The sequence below is a fragment of the Macaca thibetana genome, chromosome 9 (genome assembly GCF_024542745.1).
Source record: "Macaca thibetana thibetana isolate TM-01 chromosome 9, ASM2454274v1, whole genome shotgun sequence".
NCBI lineage: Eukaryota > Metazoa > Chordata > Mammalia > Primates > Cercopithecidae > Macaca > Macaca thibetana.
This window is the reverse complement of record NC_065586.1, coordinates 120,098,163-120,115,992: the sequence shown is the minus strand read 5'-3', so window position 1 is coordinate 120,115,992 and position 17,830 is coordinate 120,098,163. Positions and strand designations below refer to the sequence as shown.

General features: G+C 48.2%; 3 protein-coding genes across 9 annotated transcripts in view; 1 reads left to right on the top strand and 2 right to left on the bottom strand.

Moving 5' to 3' along the window:
- Nucleotides 1–17,830, bottom strand: part of ABRAXAS2 (abraxas 2, BRISC complex subunit) — a 943,775-nt gene that overhangs the window by 786,188 nt on the left and 139,757 nt on the right. The window lies entirely within an intron of this gene.
- LHPP (phospholysine phosphohistidine inorganic pyrophosphate phosphatase) overlaps nt 1–17,830 on the bottom strand; it is a 661,086-nt gene that overhangs the window by 567,323 nt on the left and 75,933 nt on the right. The window lies entirely within an intron of this gene.
- Nucleotides 1–17,830, top strand: part of CHST15 (carbohydrate sulfotransferase 15) — an 85,878-nt gene that overhangs the window by 36,197 nt on the left and 31,851 nt on the right. For 5 of the 7 annotated variants that reach the window (XM_050803739.1, XM_050803743.1, XM_050803741.1 and 2 more), the window contains exons 2-4: nt 11,766–12,819; nt 13,578–13,917; nt 16,134–16,280. In XM_050803739.1, coding sequence (XP_050659696.1) covers nt 12,274–12,819; nt 13,578–13,917; nt 16,134–16,280 — 1,033 coding nt within the window. In that variant the 5' untranslated portion in view covers nt 11,766–12,273. The other 2 variants (XM_050803744.1, XM_050803740.1) reach the window with 2 other exon arrangements.

Below are 17,830 nucleotides of genomic sequence, written 5' to 3'. Positions count from 1 at the left end.
GAGAGTGTCCGGTCCTATAGGCCTGGGCCACAGAGTGTCTGGTCATACTAGCCTGGGTCAAAGCGTGTCCAGTCGTACTGGCTGGGCCGCAGTGTGTCCGGTCCATCAGGCCTGGGCCACAGCGTGTCTGGTCGTACAGGCCTGGGCTGCAGAGTGTCCAGTTGTACAGGCCTGGACTGCAGAGTGTCTGGTCGTACAGGCCTGGGCTGCAGAGTGTCCAGTTGTACAGGCCTGGACTGCAGAGTGTCTGGTCGTACAGGCCTGGGCTGCAGTGTGTCCAGTTGTACAGGCCTGGGCTGCAGAGTGTCTGGTCGTACAGGCCTGGGCTGCAGTGTGTCCAGTTGTACAGGCCTGGACTGCAGAGTGTCCAGTTGTACAGGCCTGGACTGCAGAGTGTCTGGTCGCACAGGCCTGGACTGCAGAGTGTCTGGTCGTACAGGCCTGGGCTGCAGTGTGTCCAGTTGTACAGGCCTGGACTGCAGAGTGTCTGGTCGTACAGGCCTGGGCTGCAGAGTGTCCGGTCGTACAGGCCTGGGCTGCAGAGTGTCCGGTCGTACAGGCCTGGGCTGCAGAGTGTCTGGTCGTACAGGCCTGGGCTGCAGAGTGTCTGGTCGTACAGGCCTGGGCTGCAGAGTGTCCGGTTGTACAGGCCTGGACTGCAGAGTGTCTGGTCGTACAGGCCTGGGCTGCAGTGTGTCCAGTTGTACAGGCCTGGGCTGCAGAGTGTCCGGTTGTACAGGCCTGGGCTGCAGAGTGTCTGGTCGTACAGGCCTGGGCTGCAGAGTGTCCAGTTGTACAGGCCTGGACTGCAGAGTGTCTGGTCGTACAGGCCTGGGCTGCAGAGTGTCCAGTTGTACAGGCCTGGACTGCAGAGTGTCTGGTCGTACAGGCCTGGGCTGCAGTGTGTCCAGTTGTACAGGCCTGGGCTGCAGAGTGTCTGGTCGTACAGGCCTGGGCTGCAGTGTGTCCAGTTGTACAGGCCTGGACTGCAGAGTGTCTGGTTGTACAGGCCTGGACTGCAGTGTGTCCAGTTGTACAGGCCTGGACTGCAGAGTGTCTGGTCGCACAGGCCTGGGCTGCAGAGTGTCCAGTTGTACAGGCCTGGGCTGCAGAGTGTCTGGTCGTACAGGCCTGGGCTGCAGTGTGTCCAGTTGTACAGGCCTGGACTGCAGAGTGTCTGGTCGTACAGGCCTGGGCTGCAGAGTGTCCAGTTGTACAGGCCTGGACTGCAGAGTGTCCGGTCATACAGGCCTGGGCTGCAGAGTGTCTGGTCGTACAGGCCTGGGCTGCAGAGTGTCCAGTTGTACAGGCCTGGACTGCAGAGTGTCTGGTCGCACAGGCCTGGGCTGCAGAGTGTCCAGTTGTACACAGCCCAGGCTTCTTTGATGTACAGGGACAAAATAGGAGTTGGGGGCTGTGCACTGGGGCCTACCTCCTGTGCATAGGGCTAGTTCCATTCCTATCCATTGACTCAGCTGCAAGGGCAACTGACAAGGGACAGCCCCGCCTCTCCCTCCTCCCCTGCCCCTGCCCGCCTTGCTTTCTGTCCTTCCTTCCCCTGTCCCCACACTTGGCACCAGGCCAGCCTCTGCACATCTCTGTTCCCCCATCCCTTGTCTCTGTCCTGGGGCTGTACCCGGTCCTAGCAGGCTCTTCCCTGGCTGTAGGAGACAAGCCTGAGTGATGACTAGAGTCTGAATTGAGACAGTTTAAGACAATGCCCCAGGCCGACAAAGCGCTCAAAGGAGATTGAAGGAGGTAGGGGAGTTTCATCCCATCAGCTTCCTCCTGGGATGCTTCCCTCACCTTCCTGTCCTGTGTCTATGGGTGAGACTGCAAATCTGTTTTCTCGGAAGGGATTCCTCAGAAGATTGGAAGGGAGAAGAACACCAGGGGCCTGGAGAAGCCGCTGGACTATCTGAGGCCACGCCTGGGTGGTAGGGGTAGAGGTTAGGATGGGCTCTTCTCTTGAGGGATGGTGGAAGACTGAGTGTCAGGCCCCTGGGGCCTCTCGCCCCACCTTTCTATCATGGGCTGCATGTCCTTGGGGCAGTACAGACCACACCGGCCTTAGTTTCTCTGTAAAAGGCAGGCTGGGTGACAGGTACCCGTAGGTTTATACTGGCAAGTTGATTTGCTGGAGGCCACCTGGGTTTTGCCCTGGGTCTGAGTGTGCTCACCATCATTGTTGAGGGGTTCCGGGTGTTTCTGATTGTGAATGACTGCAGTAGAATCCTCAGGGATCCCAGGAGCTTCACTGTCTGGCATTTCCCATCTGTACAGCAGTGGCTGGTTTACCCTAGATCTTTGGGGATGGGTGCGTTTCTGGAAGGTTGGCCCTTGCTGTTGAGCACTGAAACAAGTTCTGGATGGCCACAGTCGTTTGGAGGGGGTGAGCTTTTCCAGAATTTTCCCCACAGCTGTGCCCGGCTCGCCAGAGCTATGGGCCCTGGTGACAGGGGTGCCCAAATGATCCCGGCCAGCTCAGCTTCTTAGTACGTTGTTCTACTGTAGAACTTGGGTGTTACTTCCTGCATCTGTGTGGCTACCTGCCTCTTCCAGGGCATCACCTCAGATGAGTGGCAGACAAGAAAATTGGACACCAGTGTCTGGAATTATAATATATGCACACTGAAAGCAAGTAACCCTGGAGTGGGGACCCAAGGGTCTCTCCAGTAATAATGCAAGGAATCCAGGTCATGTATTGAGATGCAGGAGAGCCAGAGATCACCTCCAGCCCCCTCCTCGTTAACTCTTTTGCGGGCTCCTCAACTGCATCCAGAAGCCAACTTGACACCAGGCAGACAAACAAAAGGAAAGCAAACACACTTTGTTAGTTTTACACGGACCTGGGAATCTTCACAAGAGAGTGGAGTTGAAGGTTTTAGACCTTTTAGACAAAGAACAATCAATTTCAGAAGAGATGGAACACAAGGGATCTGGTGGAGCAATATACATTTCTAGGGGAGTCTCTGGGAGATATATGGGGTGTGTAAAACCAGTGGAAGAGAAGGGTTCCTTTGTGAAGTGTATTTATCCTGGTCCATTGCAGCCCCCAGTTCCCAGGCTCTGCTGAGGAGGGCCATTTTCTCAGCCTGGCAGGGGAAGGGTACTCCTCCCAGAGGAGTCTACGGCTTGGAGTATGCAGGAAGAGACAGGTCAGCTGGCCCTGTCTGAAACTATAATTCCTCCAGTGTTTTTGACTCAAAATAATCAACATATCAATTTGGCATATTTTGGGATGGCTCATCCTTCCAAGGCTTGCAGGGTACTAGACTCTGGGTTACGCATTTTGTGTATATGACCTCATTTCTTCCTCACATTCACACTAGGAGACAGATCATTTGATTCCCATTTTACAGATGAGGAAACCTAGTCACAGAATGGTTAAATTCGTTGCCTGAGATCATTAGAGCAGCCTTAGACTTGATTCGGGTTGAAATGCAGGTCTCCCTGACTCCGAAGCCTGGCATAGTGTCTTATTTTTGACTGCTTGGAAACCGTTTTTCCTACATCCCATCTTTCTACCTGTCAGGCCTCCGAGCCCAAGCCAAGCCATCGCATCCCCTGTGACTTGCACATATATACGCCCAGATGGCCTGAAGTAACTGAAGAATCACAAAAGAAGTGAAAATGCCTTGTCCTGCCTTAACTGATGACATTCCACCACAAAAGAAGTGAAAATGGCTGGTCCTTGCCTTAACTGATGACATTACCTGTGAAAGTCCTTTTCCTGGCTCATCCTGGCTCAAAAATCTCCCCCACTGAGCACCTTGCGACCCTCACTCCTGCCCGCCAGAGAACAAATCCCCTTGGACTGTAATTTTCCTTTATCTACCCAACTCCTATAAAACAGACCCACCCTTATCTCCCTTCGCTGACTCTCTTTTGGGACTCAGCCCGCCTGCACCCAGGTGATTAAAAAGCTTTATTGCTCACACAAAACCTGTTTGGTGGCCTCTTCACACGGACGTACATGACACTACCAAGTTGAGAATCAGTGAGCTCAGAATACGGGGAAGGCGCTGGCTGCATATTATAGAGATCTGGTCTTGGGGAAATGCCTGTTTATTATGGATATGGCTTACGGACTAAAATAATAGCATTGAATGTACTTTGTATGCATGTAAGGTGGTCGTGATTAACCAAAAGTAATGTTGATGATGAACTTAAAAGACAGTCAAGTGTGCTTTAAAAATAAGCTTAAAAACTGCCTGGGTTTTGTATGCACAGATTTTGGGCCGGCCAGGAAGATCCCCCAGATCGTGGTTTGAGAATACCTGTTTTAGACAAAGCACGAGTGACGCGTCCCAGGCATCAGGAAAGATGAAATCTGGCAAGGAAACCATAAGGATCAGATTACAGGAAAGGCTTGCTCAGGGAGAGGAAGGAAGCAAGGAAGAAATTAGTAACTGAAAAGAGGCAAGGAGGAAGGCCTCTTCATCAGGAGGCGGGGGAGTGTGGGCCGGTTGTTTGGATATCTAAAACAAAACAGCTGTGGTTGTCATACACACACATTTTGTCAGAAAATAACCTGGTGTGTTATTTTCCGATGTTTCAGCCATTGTGTCTTGATTCAGGAACAGCTCCCTTCTGAGTTTCTTTTTGTTTGTTTGTTTTTGAGAGAGGGGCTCATTCTGTTGCACAGCTGGTGCAGTGGTGTGATCACGACTCACTGCAGCCACAACCTCCCCAGGCTCAAGCAATCCTCCCACCTCAGCCTCCCGAGTAGCTGGGACTACAGGTGTGCACCACCACACCCAGCTAATTTTTGTATTTTTTATAGAGACGGGGTTTTGCCATGTTGCCCAAGCTGGTCTAGAACCCCTGGGCTTGAGTCATCCGACTGCCTAGTGCTGGGATGACAGGCGTGAGCCACTGCGCCCAGCCTCCCCTCTGAATTTCCATTATCATGTTGGCATATCTACTGCTGGTGGTAGCCAGCCTCCAGGAGGCAGAGGTTGCGGTGAGCTGAGATCACACCACTGCACTCCAGCCTGGGCGACAGAGTGAGACTCTGTCTCGAAAAAAAAAAAAAAAAAGAAAAAGAAAAATCGACCCTTTATTATTTCTCTGCTGTCTTTAGGAATTGGCTGAGATCCAGTGGGTGTTGGCTGCTCTGGGTGGGCTCAGCCAGGTGGCCCTGCTCCACCTGTCTCAACTCCTCCTGGCCAAGCAAGGGTGCAAGAGGACAAATGAGTACACAGGACATGTCTGAGGGCCTGGCATGTGCCAGCCCTAAGCCCACTTCTGCCTCATTCTGCTGGCCAAAGCAAGCCACCCAACTCAAACCGAAGGGTGGAGAAATACATCACTGCTGCAGCTGAAGGCCCTCCAAAGTGGCAAAGAATGTGAACAAGGGGAAGAAGAAAAACTTGAGACCAATAATGCAATCTATGGTAAAGAGTAATAAATAACTATTTATCAAATTCCCACTGTGGGCCAGCACTGTGCATCTGTAATACCAGCTAACATTTATTGAGCACTAACTATGGGCCAGACACTTTTTTTTTTTTTTTTTTTTGGCGGACTCTTGCTGTGTTGCCCAGGCTGGAGTGCAGTGGCACAATCTTGGCTCACTGCAACCTCTGCCTCCTGGATTCAAATGATTCTCCTACCTCAGCCTCCTGAGTAGTTTGGATTACAGGCGTGCGCCACCACTCCCTAATTTTTGTATTTTTGGTTGAGATGGGGTTTCACCATGTTGGTCAGTCTGGTGTCGAACTCCTGACCTTGTGATCCACCCGCCTCGGCCTCCCAAAGTGCTAGGATTACAGGCGTGAGCCACTGCGCTCAGCCGGGCCAGATACTCTTTTAAGTACCTTGCATGAATGAGTTCACTAGGTGCTTACAGCACTTCCGTGACACAGGTCCTGTGATTATTCCTAAGTTGTATCCAAGGAAATGGGGAGAAGAGATGTTTAATGTCTTGTTCAAGATCAAACCTGGGCAGCCTGGCTCTAGCACTTGGGCTCTGAACTCCAATGCTGTACGTGATCTGTTGCTAGCAGGGACTTCTTTTGAAAATACAGAGGCCCAGAAACCTTAAGTGATTTTCCCAAGGCCACTGGGTGGACATGGACTTGGAATCCTAACCCATGTGACTGCTGTGTTCTCTCCACTATGCTATGGGCCAGTGAATGTTGTGATGTGGCTTTATTCTGCTTTTTGACTGGATGTGATCAAAACTGTCAACGTCCAGGTAGAAGACTGAATCTGATGATTTACAATTTGTACAGAACTCTTCAGTCTTGTTGGCTTTCTTCTCAGTCTCAGCAACAACCTTCTGTCTTCGAGCTACATGTGAAAAATGTTCCTTCTCCTACTTGTTGATTAATATTCCTTGAAAAAATGTATTTCCATATATATAGCCTAAAGAGGAATGTCAGCAGTTAGACATACTAATCAGAAGAAGGCTTTGTGTTTTAGTAAAGGTTAATTAAGAGCCATTGAATTTTTTTCCTTAAAACATAAAGGTAAAATAATGTAATTAGCTATTTTTTTCCCTCTCTCTCCCCAGAGGGCAGATGTAAATGTTCTACCAAAATGAAGCTATTTATTTAAATCCATCCAGATTTCTTCTGAGGTTTCATACATCTTTCCTCTGCTATATCAGCTTATAGCTACAATAATTTAATAAGTTTTTCCTAGGGTGAAATTGGATGCCCTTTATCGATCTTACACTGAGGGGGCATTCAATTACTTAATCTAAAGTGGTATTTCTGGGTCTCTCAATTACAATTTTGTTATAAATGGCTTGCTAATGATGCTTGGGTGCATAGGTTAATAGGGGGTGTCCAAGCAAGGGCTGGGTAATTGAACACTTTCTATTTTGGGACCCGTTATCTGATTTCTCTCCTGGTGCCAGGTTCCCACAGTGATGGTCTGCATCCATCAGGCTCAGAATTGAGCCCAGGTGGGAAGTAATCTCACTGAAATGTACACCTGAATCCTTTGGTTTAATACATGAACGGAAGCGCCAAGGGCCCCGTCTTGTCTGAGTCGACCGGCACCAAACGTGGACATTCCAGACAGGTGAAGTGCAGGGGCATACATGACTCCTTTCTGAAGGAGGAACCACTTGAGTGTTAGGTTTCTGAATGACTGTGCTTGGGATAATTTGTGGCCTATGGAAAAGGCCAGATAAGGAACATAACAGCAATCCATTTTCCTTTCAATACCACCCCATTACTTGGATTTTTCTTCCCTGAGTTATGCTCTTTAATAATTATACATAGTATGAAAATTCTTTTGAGGTCAGGCATGGTGCCTCATGCCTGTAATCCCAGCACTTTGGGAGGCCAAGGCGGGCTGGATCACTTGAGGCGAGGAGTTCGAGACTAGCCTGGCCAATGTGGTGAAACTCCGTCTCTACTAAAAATGCAAAAATTAGCCAGGCGCGGTGGTGTGTGCCTGTAATCTCAGTACATCGGAAGCTGAGACAGGAGAATCGCTTGAACCTGGGAGGCAGAGGTTGAAGTGAGCCAAGATCGTGCCACTACACTCCAGCCTGGGCCACAGAGTAAGACTCCATCTCAAAAAAAAAAAAAAAAAAGAATATATAGTGTGCCTCCCTTTTTGCACTTGAGCAAATCCCACCCCTGACTTTGGCCTTCAAGACTTTACAGAGCCTGGTCCCTGCCTCCTCTCCCATTGGGTTTCCACCCCCACTACTGGCCTACGCTGCCAGTAGCCCTCATGGGTTGGGACTCCCCACAGCATCTCTCTACAGGGCCTTTGCTTCCCCTGGTCTCCATGTGACTGGCTTCCTTCTTGTCATTCAGGTTTCTCCTCCAATGTCCCTGTGAAATCAGGTCTTCCCTGTCACCCTGTGTATCATACCTCCCACTCCTCTAAGGCAGTGACTCTAACCCAGGGGTGATTATGCACCCCAGGGGACATTGACAATGCCTGGAGACGTTTTTAGTTGTGACATCTCAGGGGAACGGGTGCTATGGCATCCAGTGGGTAGAGGCCAGGGTGCTGCTAAGCATCCTACGCAGGACAGCCCTGACAACAAAGAATGGGCCATCCTAGGATGGCACAAAGAATTCCAAAACCCTGTTCCAATGGTTTTATTGTTCTCTCCCCTTTTTCTTTATTCTTTTCTGCATAGCCTTTATCTAGCAGCATCTGGGATTATCTTATTCATTTGGGACTTCTTTATAGCCTGTGCCCTGCAACCCCTACCCCTGGTGGGACAGAAGCTCCACTTGGGAACAGAACTCCTCTCTGGGTCAGCCCTGCACCACTCGCACCCGTCAGGGGAGGGCTCGTCTGGAAGCCGCCGGGCTCTAGGGCCTTCACTTACAAGGGATTCACCTGGCCTTCAGATTGCTTGTCCATCTTACTGCATGTTTGACATACTGTACAGTGGCTATCGATTTTGGTAAAAACTTGTAAATGTGAGGTAGTTTTATGTTTTTTCTCAGAGAGGACCCCCCTTCCCACCCCAGCCCAGGGGTATTTTCCAACACCAGCAAATCCTCCAACTCCAGAACCTAACTGATTATCCTACCATTCAATTCAAGTCTGCCCCTACCAGAGGCAGACTCTACAGGTTTGAGGGCTTGGTCCCACCAGACTGCTCCACTTCAGATGCCAGTCCCAAGTACTGGGTCCCCAGGTTACCCATGCTTCTGTCCAAATTGGCTACAAAGGCAAGAGAGTCCCACAATTCAGTAATTCTCTAGAATGACTCACAGAACTCAGGAGAGTGCTTGGCTCATCATCAGTCTATTATAGGATACAATGCAGAAACAGCCAGCAGATGAGACGCATGGGGTGAGGTATGTTGGAGGAAGGTGTGTAGAGCTTCCATGCCCTCTCCCTCCATTCCACCTTCCCAGCACCTCGAAGGGTCCACCAACCTGGAAGCTGCCTGAGCCCAGTGGTTTAGGGGTTTTGATGGCAGTTTCATTACAAAGGCATGATTGGTTAAATCATTGGCCACTGGTGATTGACTTCATCTGCAGCCCTTCTTCCCTACCTGGAGTTTGGGGGGTTTGCTGAAAGCTGCTAACTGAGGCTTGGTCTTTCTGGTGACCAGCCCTCAGCCTGGAGCTATCCTGGCCTGCAAAGGGTCACCGCATCAGGATACACTCAGATATGGCTGAAAGGGGCTTGTCATGAATGACGACAGGTGCTTCTCTCACCCCATCACTCAGAAAAATTCCAAGGATTTTAGCACCTGTGTACCAGTACCCAAGGATAGAGACCAAATACTCATCTCTTTATTTCCACATCACATCCCTCATCTTGTATTGGCTTTTGGCTGGCCTCCCCCTAACTGGACATGTGCAACACTCAGCTGTTCTTCAAAAGATATTTGTTGAACAGATGAATGAACGAATGAAAGAATGCTAGGAGCTGAGAAAACACTGTATCTGAGTGTTTTGCTAAGGTTCTTGCAGCCTCTCAAATTGCCTCCTCAGTTCTTTCTGTTTAGGAAGCAGGACTTGCAGAGGCTGGGCTGGTTGGAGGGGGCGGCTGCCCGGCAGACATGCTCTGTGGACCCGGTCCGGGCACCCCATCTTCCCTCCTCTCTGTTGAGACTGTCAGCTGCTCATGTTTTCGCTTTGCTTGAAATGAGCTTCCCCTGCCCTTGTTTAGGAATGTTTTGCCCATTCGTTTGGGTCCAGATTATGTACATTCCTGTCTTGGAGCTTCAAAGTCCGTGTTTTGTTTGCTTTTTAAAGAATCTAATTCGATCTTCTGCAGCAGAAAGACAGGAGGGTGTGAATTCCCTCCCTGCTGAGCTGCTGGTTGGAGTCTCATTTTTAACCCCGGCTTGGCCCTGTCTTGGACATGTGAAAAAATGTTTTCTTGGCCTTAATGATGGAGTTTCCAAGTAGGGGATCTTGCCCTTTTGTTTCTTTAGTTTGGAAGAATTGTTTGTAGCAAGCGATGGGTCAGGGGTGGTTGAGCAAGTTTGAAGCAGAGGTTGAGTCTTGAGGTTTCTGACATGTCCTTTCAGCTGCCCTCATGTCCCTCCAGCTGCCCTCAGGGATAAGAGATGGGGGTAGGGCCTGAGATGTCCGGCCTGGCTTCCCAGAACTGGCCCCTTCTGCATCCCCGCCCCGGCGCCTCTGCAGGACTCAGGTCTCAGCCTCTACTGACCAGCCTTTCTCAAACTGGCTCCTTGATACCCTAGTGAGATTCCTTGGCCAATTATGTACTTACAACTTTGTGTATTATATTCCTCTCTTGTGGATTCACAGGGCTTATTAGCATATCAAAGGCCCTGAAAAGTTCGGCTGTAAAGAATTCTGTGTAATTTTGTCCATTCCACATTTTCTCCAAATAATTTAAGCATGGAACACTCACCAACGGCAAGCGGAACATTTTGTGGGAGGAAGACGTTTTGGGAAACACACAGCTTGGCTATTTCTTGGCCACCATATTTTGAGAAAACACGAGGTTTTCAGTCCAAGGGGCATGAACATTTCTTCTGTTGAGTTCTGATTGTTTAATTCTTCAGCCAGTACATGGAGATCTTGATGCGGGGTTAGTTAATGCCGCCTCTATGGACACAGTGAGGGTTGTTTGAGGCGTGGCGTGTGTAGAGTTGGAGATGAATCTACTACTCTTGGATAATTTTCAATTGCTAAAGAATAATCATGTGGTATAGGATCTTTCATCTTTGATCCCATTTCAAATGTTTTTGGCATTCACTGACAATGAAAAATCATAGTAGTAGTTGATGATGCTATTGTTATCAATGCTATCTACCTTTTATGGTATGCTAAATATGTGTCAGGCATTATTCAAACTCTTTACATGTAGTAGCTAATTTAGTACCTGTTAAGGTGCCCTATTTTCCTAATTTTGCTATTGAGGAAACCAAAGCTCAGAGAGGTTATGTGGCTTGCTCAGGGTCACACAGCCAATTAGTGGTGATCTACCACTGCCAGAAACTAAGTAGGTCTCCTTTTTTGCTTATCCATGGCTCTTTCTATGACATCTACAAAGAGGTGTCATTTGGGCAACAATATATTTTATAACCACAGGATTCTATTAATGGGTTTTTAAGAATCATATCTTGCTCGAGATGATGAAAATGAAAAATTATGTCAGGGTCTGAAGCTCTGTGCCACTCGAGGGAATACTATACATTGGATTTAATTGCTTAATAACTTAAAGTCAAGTGGTTTTTTAATATGATACATTCTACTGAAGGAGAGACTCATTTCATTGTTTCTAAATTTTCATTAACTTTTGCTTCCTAATCTGATAATAAAGGTTAACTCTAAGAAAGAGACTGCTGATGCCAGCGAGAGGGAAAAAACACATTTTCTCTGCCTGCTCCCATTCTAACCATCCTCCTTAGTATTCTTGAGATTTTTCATTGACTGAAAAGCACTGATATTTCAATTCATCCCTCAAATTTGTAGTCATTGACTGTGCATGAATCTGAGAATGATCACAACATCCTGGGATTCAGAGATCCTGTAACTGAGATATATCAAGGCAGAGGGATTAGGGGAGATGTGGACCATGCACAATGTGAGATGTTTGATGTGGCGCTGGTGGTGCTGGAATTGGGACCATGTTTGGTGGCAGAAATTGAGCCCCAAAGCCAACTGCAAGGACCTGAAACCTCTTCCTTTATCCTCATGATTTTCTATGACTTGCTTAGAACCAGGCTGGCTTGGCTGGACTTAGAGGTGGAAAAGAGAGTGAGCATCTGTCTCTGGTTGGAGGATGAGCTTTGGGTTATCGCTATTACCACACAATGTAATAAAGCCTCTTGTCTTTTTGTGTAGGAAATCTGGCATTTTTTAAAGTTTGCGCCCCACAAAGAGGAAATATTCCAAAGGTACTCAGGATGTAAAAGTGGAGATCTTCACAGATGCCTCCGTGGATGGCATGGCAATCCATCCATCAGTGAAAAGACCATGATTTCTTTTAATTTTTTGTGTGTTTCCATATTCCCCAGTGAGAATTCTTCCACCTTTTTTTGTGCCATGGGAAAAACCTGAAGGGCAGGCAGAGCTGCTCCCGAACTAGTGACCTTCTCCAAGGTTGCAGAGGCTCTTGTAGAACATGACTCTGGGACATCACTTCCTTTTGTTTTCTTTCGGAGCTGAACCAAAGAATGTGCGTCCTCTTTCTCTAGTGCTGTGGTGTGTGCTTATTTTTGTATTTGTGCTTTCCATCCATCTTATGTAATCACAAGGCATCCTTAAGGTTTTCCGGCACAATTTGTGGACATCCAGACTCCTGGGGGGACCACCACCCATGGCTCGGTAAGCCCAGGGCACTGGCACTACCATGAGGCACTGCATTAATTGCTGCATACAGCTGTTACCCGACGGTGCACACAAGCACCAGGTCAACTGCCGAGGGGGCCCCCACCACGGTCACCAGGCGTGCCCCACGTGCAAAGGAGAAAACAAAATTCTGTTTCGTGTGGACAGTAAGCAGATGAACTTGCTTGCTGTTCTCGAAGTGAGGACTGAAGGGAACGAGAACTGGGGTGGGTTTATGTGCTTCAAGAAGGGGAAGCGATGTAGCCTCGTTTTTGGACTGATAATAATGACCTTGGTAATGGCTTCTTACATCCTTTCTGGGGCCCACCAAGAGCTTCTGATCTCATCACCTTTCCATTACGGAGGCTTCCCCAGCAACCCCAGCTTGATGGACAGCGAAAACCCAAGCGACACAAAAGAACATCATCATCAATCCTCTGTAAATAACATTTCATACGTGAAGGACTATCCAAGCATTAAATTAATTATCAACAGCATCACAGCTAGGATTGAGTTCACGACCAGACAACTCCCAGACTTAGAAGACCTTAAGAAGCAGGAGTTGCATGTGAGTAGCTTTGTGCTAATCTTGACTGATTGGTTGATTTTTAGAAATGAGTGCTTTTCTTTCTATCACCATCTTTGGGAACACAGAAGGAAAATGACTGAAAAATGTCTCAGATGTAGCAAGGATCATTTGACAGCCTTATGGATTTGAATGCACTGAAAGAGTGATGTTTGCTTATGCTATGGAGTGCCAGGAAGGGAATCTGCTGTCCTGAACGCTGGGTTAGGCATGTTCAAGGGCCGCCGGCTCTCATTATTTCATTCCAGAACTTCTTGCTTGACATGTGATCGTGGTAGTTAAAAGTTGCTTTTGCAGATCACCATCATTTGGGATTTTAAAGCTGCGTTAAATTTGATTTTCTGCTTCTATTCTATATTTTAATCTCTAACGGCAATTTAAATATACAACTAGTAAAAAGATTCTGTTTAATTACCATGTGTGCGTGTGTGTTGTGTGTCAGAAAGGTAAATTATGGTTGAATGGATTTTAATTAAACTTTTATTCTTTAACTTTAATCAAAATAATCTTTATTTTGGATTATCTTTAATCCAAGTTTTTTTTGTGGGGGGGGGAGGGGCGGGGGTGAGGAAAGCACAGTCATTGACCGTCTACCAAGTTTTGCTTTATTTGTTAGTCACTGTCAAACAGGTCGAATTTGAAGACGGTCGTCAGTCTCAGGGCATGTTCCCATTGCGGTTAGATTGTGTCTTTGCTCACTTTCCCCTCCTCGGTGTCTCTCCTCCTCTGTTTCCTTGCAGATGTTTTCAGTCATCCCCAATAAATTCCTTCCAAACAGTAAGAGCCCCTGTTGGTACGAGGAGTTCTCGGGGCGGAACACCACAGACCCGTACCTCACCAACTCCTACGTGCTCTACTCCAAGCGCTTCCGCTCCACCTTCGACGCGCTGCGCAAGGCCTTCTGGGGCCACCTGGCGCACGCGCACGGGAAGCACTTCCGCTTGCGCTGCCTGCCGCACTTCTACATCATAGGGCAGCCTAAGTGCGGGACCACAGACCTCTATGACCGCCTGCGGCTGCACCCTGAGGTCAAGTTCTCCGCCATCAAGGAGCCACACTGGTGGACCCGGAAGCGGTTTGGTGAGTGCCGGGTCCCAGGGCTCCTGTCTGGTCTCGTTCCATCATTCGTTCATTCCTCCCGCAACGTTAGCGCTGGGGTTGGGGGGCGAGGGCCGCAGAAAGAGATTGCACAATTCCCTTGTTAGGAGGCTGTTCCCAGGCAAAGACCCAGCACCGGAACCCGGTTCCAGTGAGCCATGCAGTGAGCATTGATTGCCAGCTGTGTGCAGGACAAGGGGACGAGTCAGAACTGGCATCTCTTCTTGTTCCGAAAGCCCGGGCACATGACCCGAGCAGTGAGCAGTAAGTGCCAGTGGCTAGTAAGGGCCCGCAAGGAAGGTGTGATCGGGACTCTTGTCTCCCAGCTCTGTGCCGCTCCCAGCTCTGTGCTGCTCCCAAGCTCTGTGCCGTTCCTCTGCTCTGTACCATTCCCTGCTGTTCCCTGCTCTGTGCTGCTCCCTGCTCTGTGCTGCCTCCTGCTCTGTGCTGTTCCCTGCTCTGTACTGTTCCATGCTCTGTGCTGTTTATCTGCTCTGTGCTGTTCCCCTGCTCTGTGCTGTTCCCCTGCTCTGTGCTGTTCTCTGCTCTGTGCTGTTCCCTGCTCTGTGCTGCTCCCTGCTCTGTGCTGTTCCCTGCTCTGTACTGTTCCATGCTCTGTGCTATTTATCTGCTCTGTGCTGTTCCCCTGCTCTGTGCTGTTCCCCTGCTCTGTGCTGTTCCCCTGCTCTGTGCTGTTCCTCTGCTCTGTGCTGTTCCCTGCTCTGTGCTGCTCCCTGCTCTGTGCTGCTCCCTGCTCTGTGCTGCTCCCTGCTCTGTGCTATTCCCAGCTGTGTGTTGTTCAGCTGCAGTCACTGCACCTGGGGGATACTGAGTTGCTTCAGGCCTCAGCTTCTCTGACCTGCCCCATCTGCCTTATGGGTTCCATATGATAACCACATGGAGATCATTCTGGAGGCCCTGCTCTCAGCCCTTTGCCGCAGGCTGACCATGACCACTGCCCATCCTTTTCTGCTCCAGCCCAGCCCCAGGCACCCTGTGGTCCTCAGATCACTGTCTCCTTTCTGTAACCTTTTGCTTGTGCCAGGAGAGGTTTGGTCACTGGAGCTGAGGGGTATACGTGCCTATTGTCAACCAGAGTCTGGGCAGGCCACGAGGGTGTTTTCCAGTAATGGACTCAGGTTGCCTAGAAGGGAATCTTCAAAATTTTCCTTAGACCAACTCTTAATGTGTTTCCTGACAAACGTTTGCTTTCATCCTTTGATGATGTTCGTCCTACAGTGAGCTAAAGTGTAAATGTTTCTTTTGTGGTTTAGCAGCGGCCGCTGTAGGAGCCAGGGTTTCACATCCCTATGCATTTGCTGGTGTGTCTGAACACACTCCCCTGCTGTAGGGTGCTCCCCCGAGGCTCACAGTGATTTCCCCTTAATGAAAACCAGCTTCCCACTGGCAGGAAAGGAGGAAGAACAGAGGCGGGCCTCTGGAATCTAGTCTTCAATGTCACCTTGAACCTCTTGTTGCTTTGGCCACGGATGTTCTCTTTCCAATTTCCATTGACTTCAGGAGTTGTGGCGTTGGGAAGTGGATTTTTAAATGTTTGCAAGTGAAATTTATTTATTTTTCAGCAGGGGGTGAATTTAAGCTCTATGTGGCCGATGCCAGAATCCATGTCTGTCTAGAGTATGATCAGTTCCCCTTGTTGTTTGGACAAAGGGCAGGGTATTTGATTGAACAGGGCAGGAGAGAGAACATCAGGCAGGTGCTGGCTGGCCCCCATGAGGAAGGCATCATGGAGTTTATAGGATACTGCCCTCCTCTCCCCCGTGGGCTGCCCTTGGTCCTCTGTCCCTGTTTCACACAACATATGCATCCTGGCTGTCATTGCTGCCCGGCCACTTAAGAGTCCCACCTGTGCACAAGTTAACCAGCCCCAGACTCTGTCCCTCCAAGCAGACATGTTTCTAGCTCTTGAATAGGTGTTCCAGTCTTTAATCTCCCACTGTCCAGCTTAGTGGTGGTATCTTCCAGCCCTTGAAGCATGCATGGATTGAAAGTGGGTAGCCAGGCCCCATAGACCCCCATCCCCAGCGACCCTTTCTGAAGCTACCCGGGCTGAGCCTCTTGCTGCTGTAGCCAGGCCCTTTAGGCCATTCCATCTCTCTTTGGTTGCTGTCTGGGAGGCCATCGCTCCAGCAGTAGCAACTTTGTCCTCAGTATCTCCTGCATCTTGGTTCTTGTAGGAATTGTCCGCCTAAGAGATGGGCTGCGAGACCGCTATCCTGTGGAAGATTATCTGGACCTCTTTGACCTGGCCGCACACCAGATCCATCAAGGACTGCAGGCCAGCTCTGCAAAGGAGCAGAGCAAGATGAATACAATCATTATCGGTAAGGCTTCTGTGTTACTCTGGCAGGGCTAGCACCCTCCCTGAGGTCCTGGCTCAGGCTCCAGGCCTGGCCCAGCTCTGCTTCACCTGCAGAACATTTGCATCGTGGCAGCAGACTTCTTTTGAGCCTCCACTGCTCCACCTGGCCGTCACTTTTACCACTACATAAAATGTTCACATCACCTGAACAGTTACTATAAAGCAGAAATGTTGACTTTCTACGTCTATGGAGACTTAAGGACAGCTGATGGCTTTCGTGAGAAGTTGCCATTTCTTTGTTTTTAAGAAATTAAGCAGGGATATTGACTTTTTCCTGATGTACTGATCTGATAAGTTTGGATGGGGAATTATAAATGCAGTTAACTGGTTAGTCATTGATTTGCTGCTTGGGGCTTTTGTAATCCCTGGCCACTGGGACCATATAAGACGGAGGCAGCTTCTTCTGAAATAGGCTCCGCTCTGACACATCGCCTATAACTAATTGCTGTTTAAAAAGCCTAGCCTCTGTCAACCTAATGCCTTTGGGCATTCAAAATGAGGTTGATTAATAATAATTTGTTTTAAATATTCACAAGATTATTTTATAAGTAAACATATATGTTTACTCTTTTTAAAATTTATTTTTTATTGTATAATTTAAGGTGTACAGCATAATGTGATGTTTTGTTGGAAACAGAGACAATGAAATGATTACTACAGTAAAGCAAATTAACGTAGCCATTTTTTTTTTCACAGTTACCTTTGTGTGTGGGGAGGGCAGGCGTGTGTGTGGTAAAAGCACCTGAAATATACTGTCCTGGAGAACTTCCGGCATGCATTACTGGATGAATAGGATTAATAACTACAGTGCACACGCTCTACCTTAGATCGCTAGAGTTGTTATTTGTCTGACATAATTCTTTTTATTGGATTCAGCTTAGAAGGCGTTTATCCACTGATGCCTTCTGAAAGAGAAATTGAATCACGTTTTGCTTAAATTGTTTACCGTAGACAGTGATCTATTTTTTAATTTCCCTAGATCTGTTATATTTGCAATCTCCAAATTAAATAAATCTATTAGCTACTAAGAGGAATTGTAATCAACCCTTTGAAAGATGACTTTTGAACTTAAGACTCTCCTATCCAAGGGGACAGGCTTATGTGCCAAAGTCTTGACTTATTCTTTTTTTTTTCTTTTAAGCTCAAAGACATGAAGTCACTGGGAGTCACCTCCAGTATGATTTAGCTAGTTTTTTGCAAACTTGGGGGTCCAAACTCCCCAAATCTCAAGTCTGACTTACATTTCATTGTGACTCCTATACCATATGCCTCTGGGAAAATCACATGTTCTTATGAAAGTGCTAAAAATATGTATCCTCGGGCCAGGAAACAGAGACTAAGACAATGAATGAAAAAGGAAAGCCTCCGTTTGGTCTCCTAATTTTGCTTGCTCCTAGGTTTTAAAAAAAACAAAAAATAAAATCACTGTGCTGATATTTACTTAAAGCAGAGTTTGGTGAGTTTTAGGGTAGTCTTGTGGTGTGACAGGTATCTAGCCCTGCCTGGGCCAGC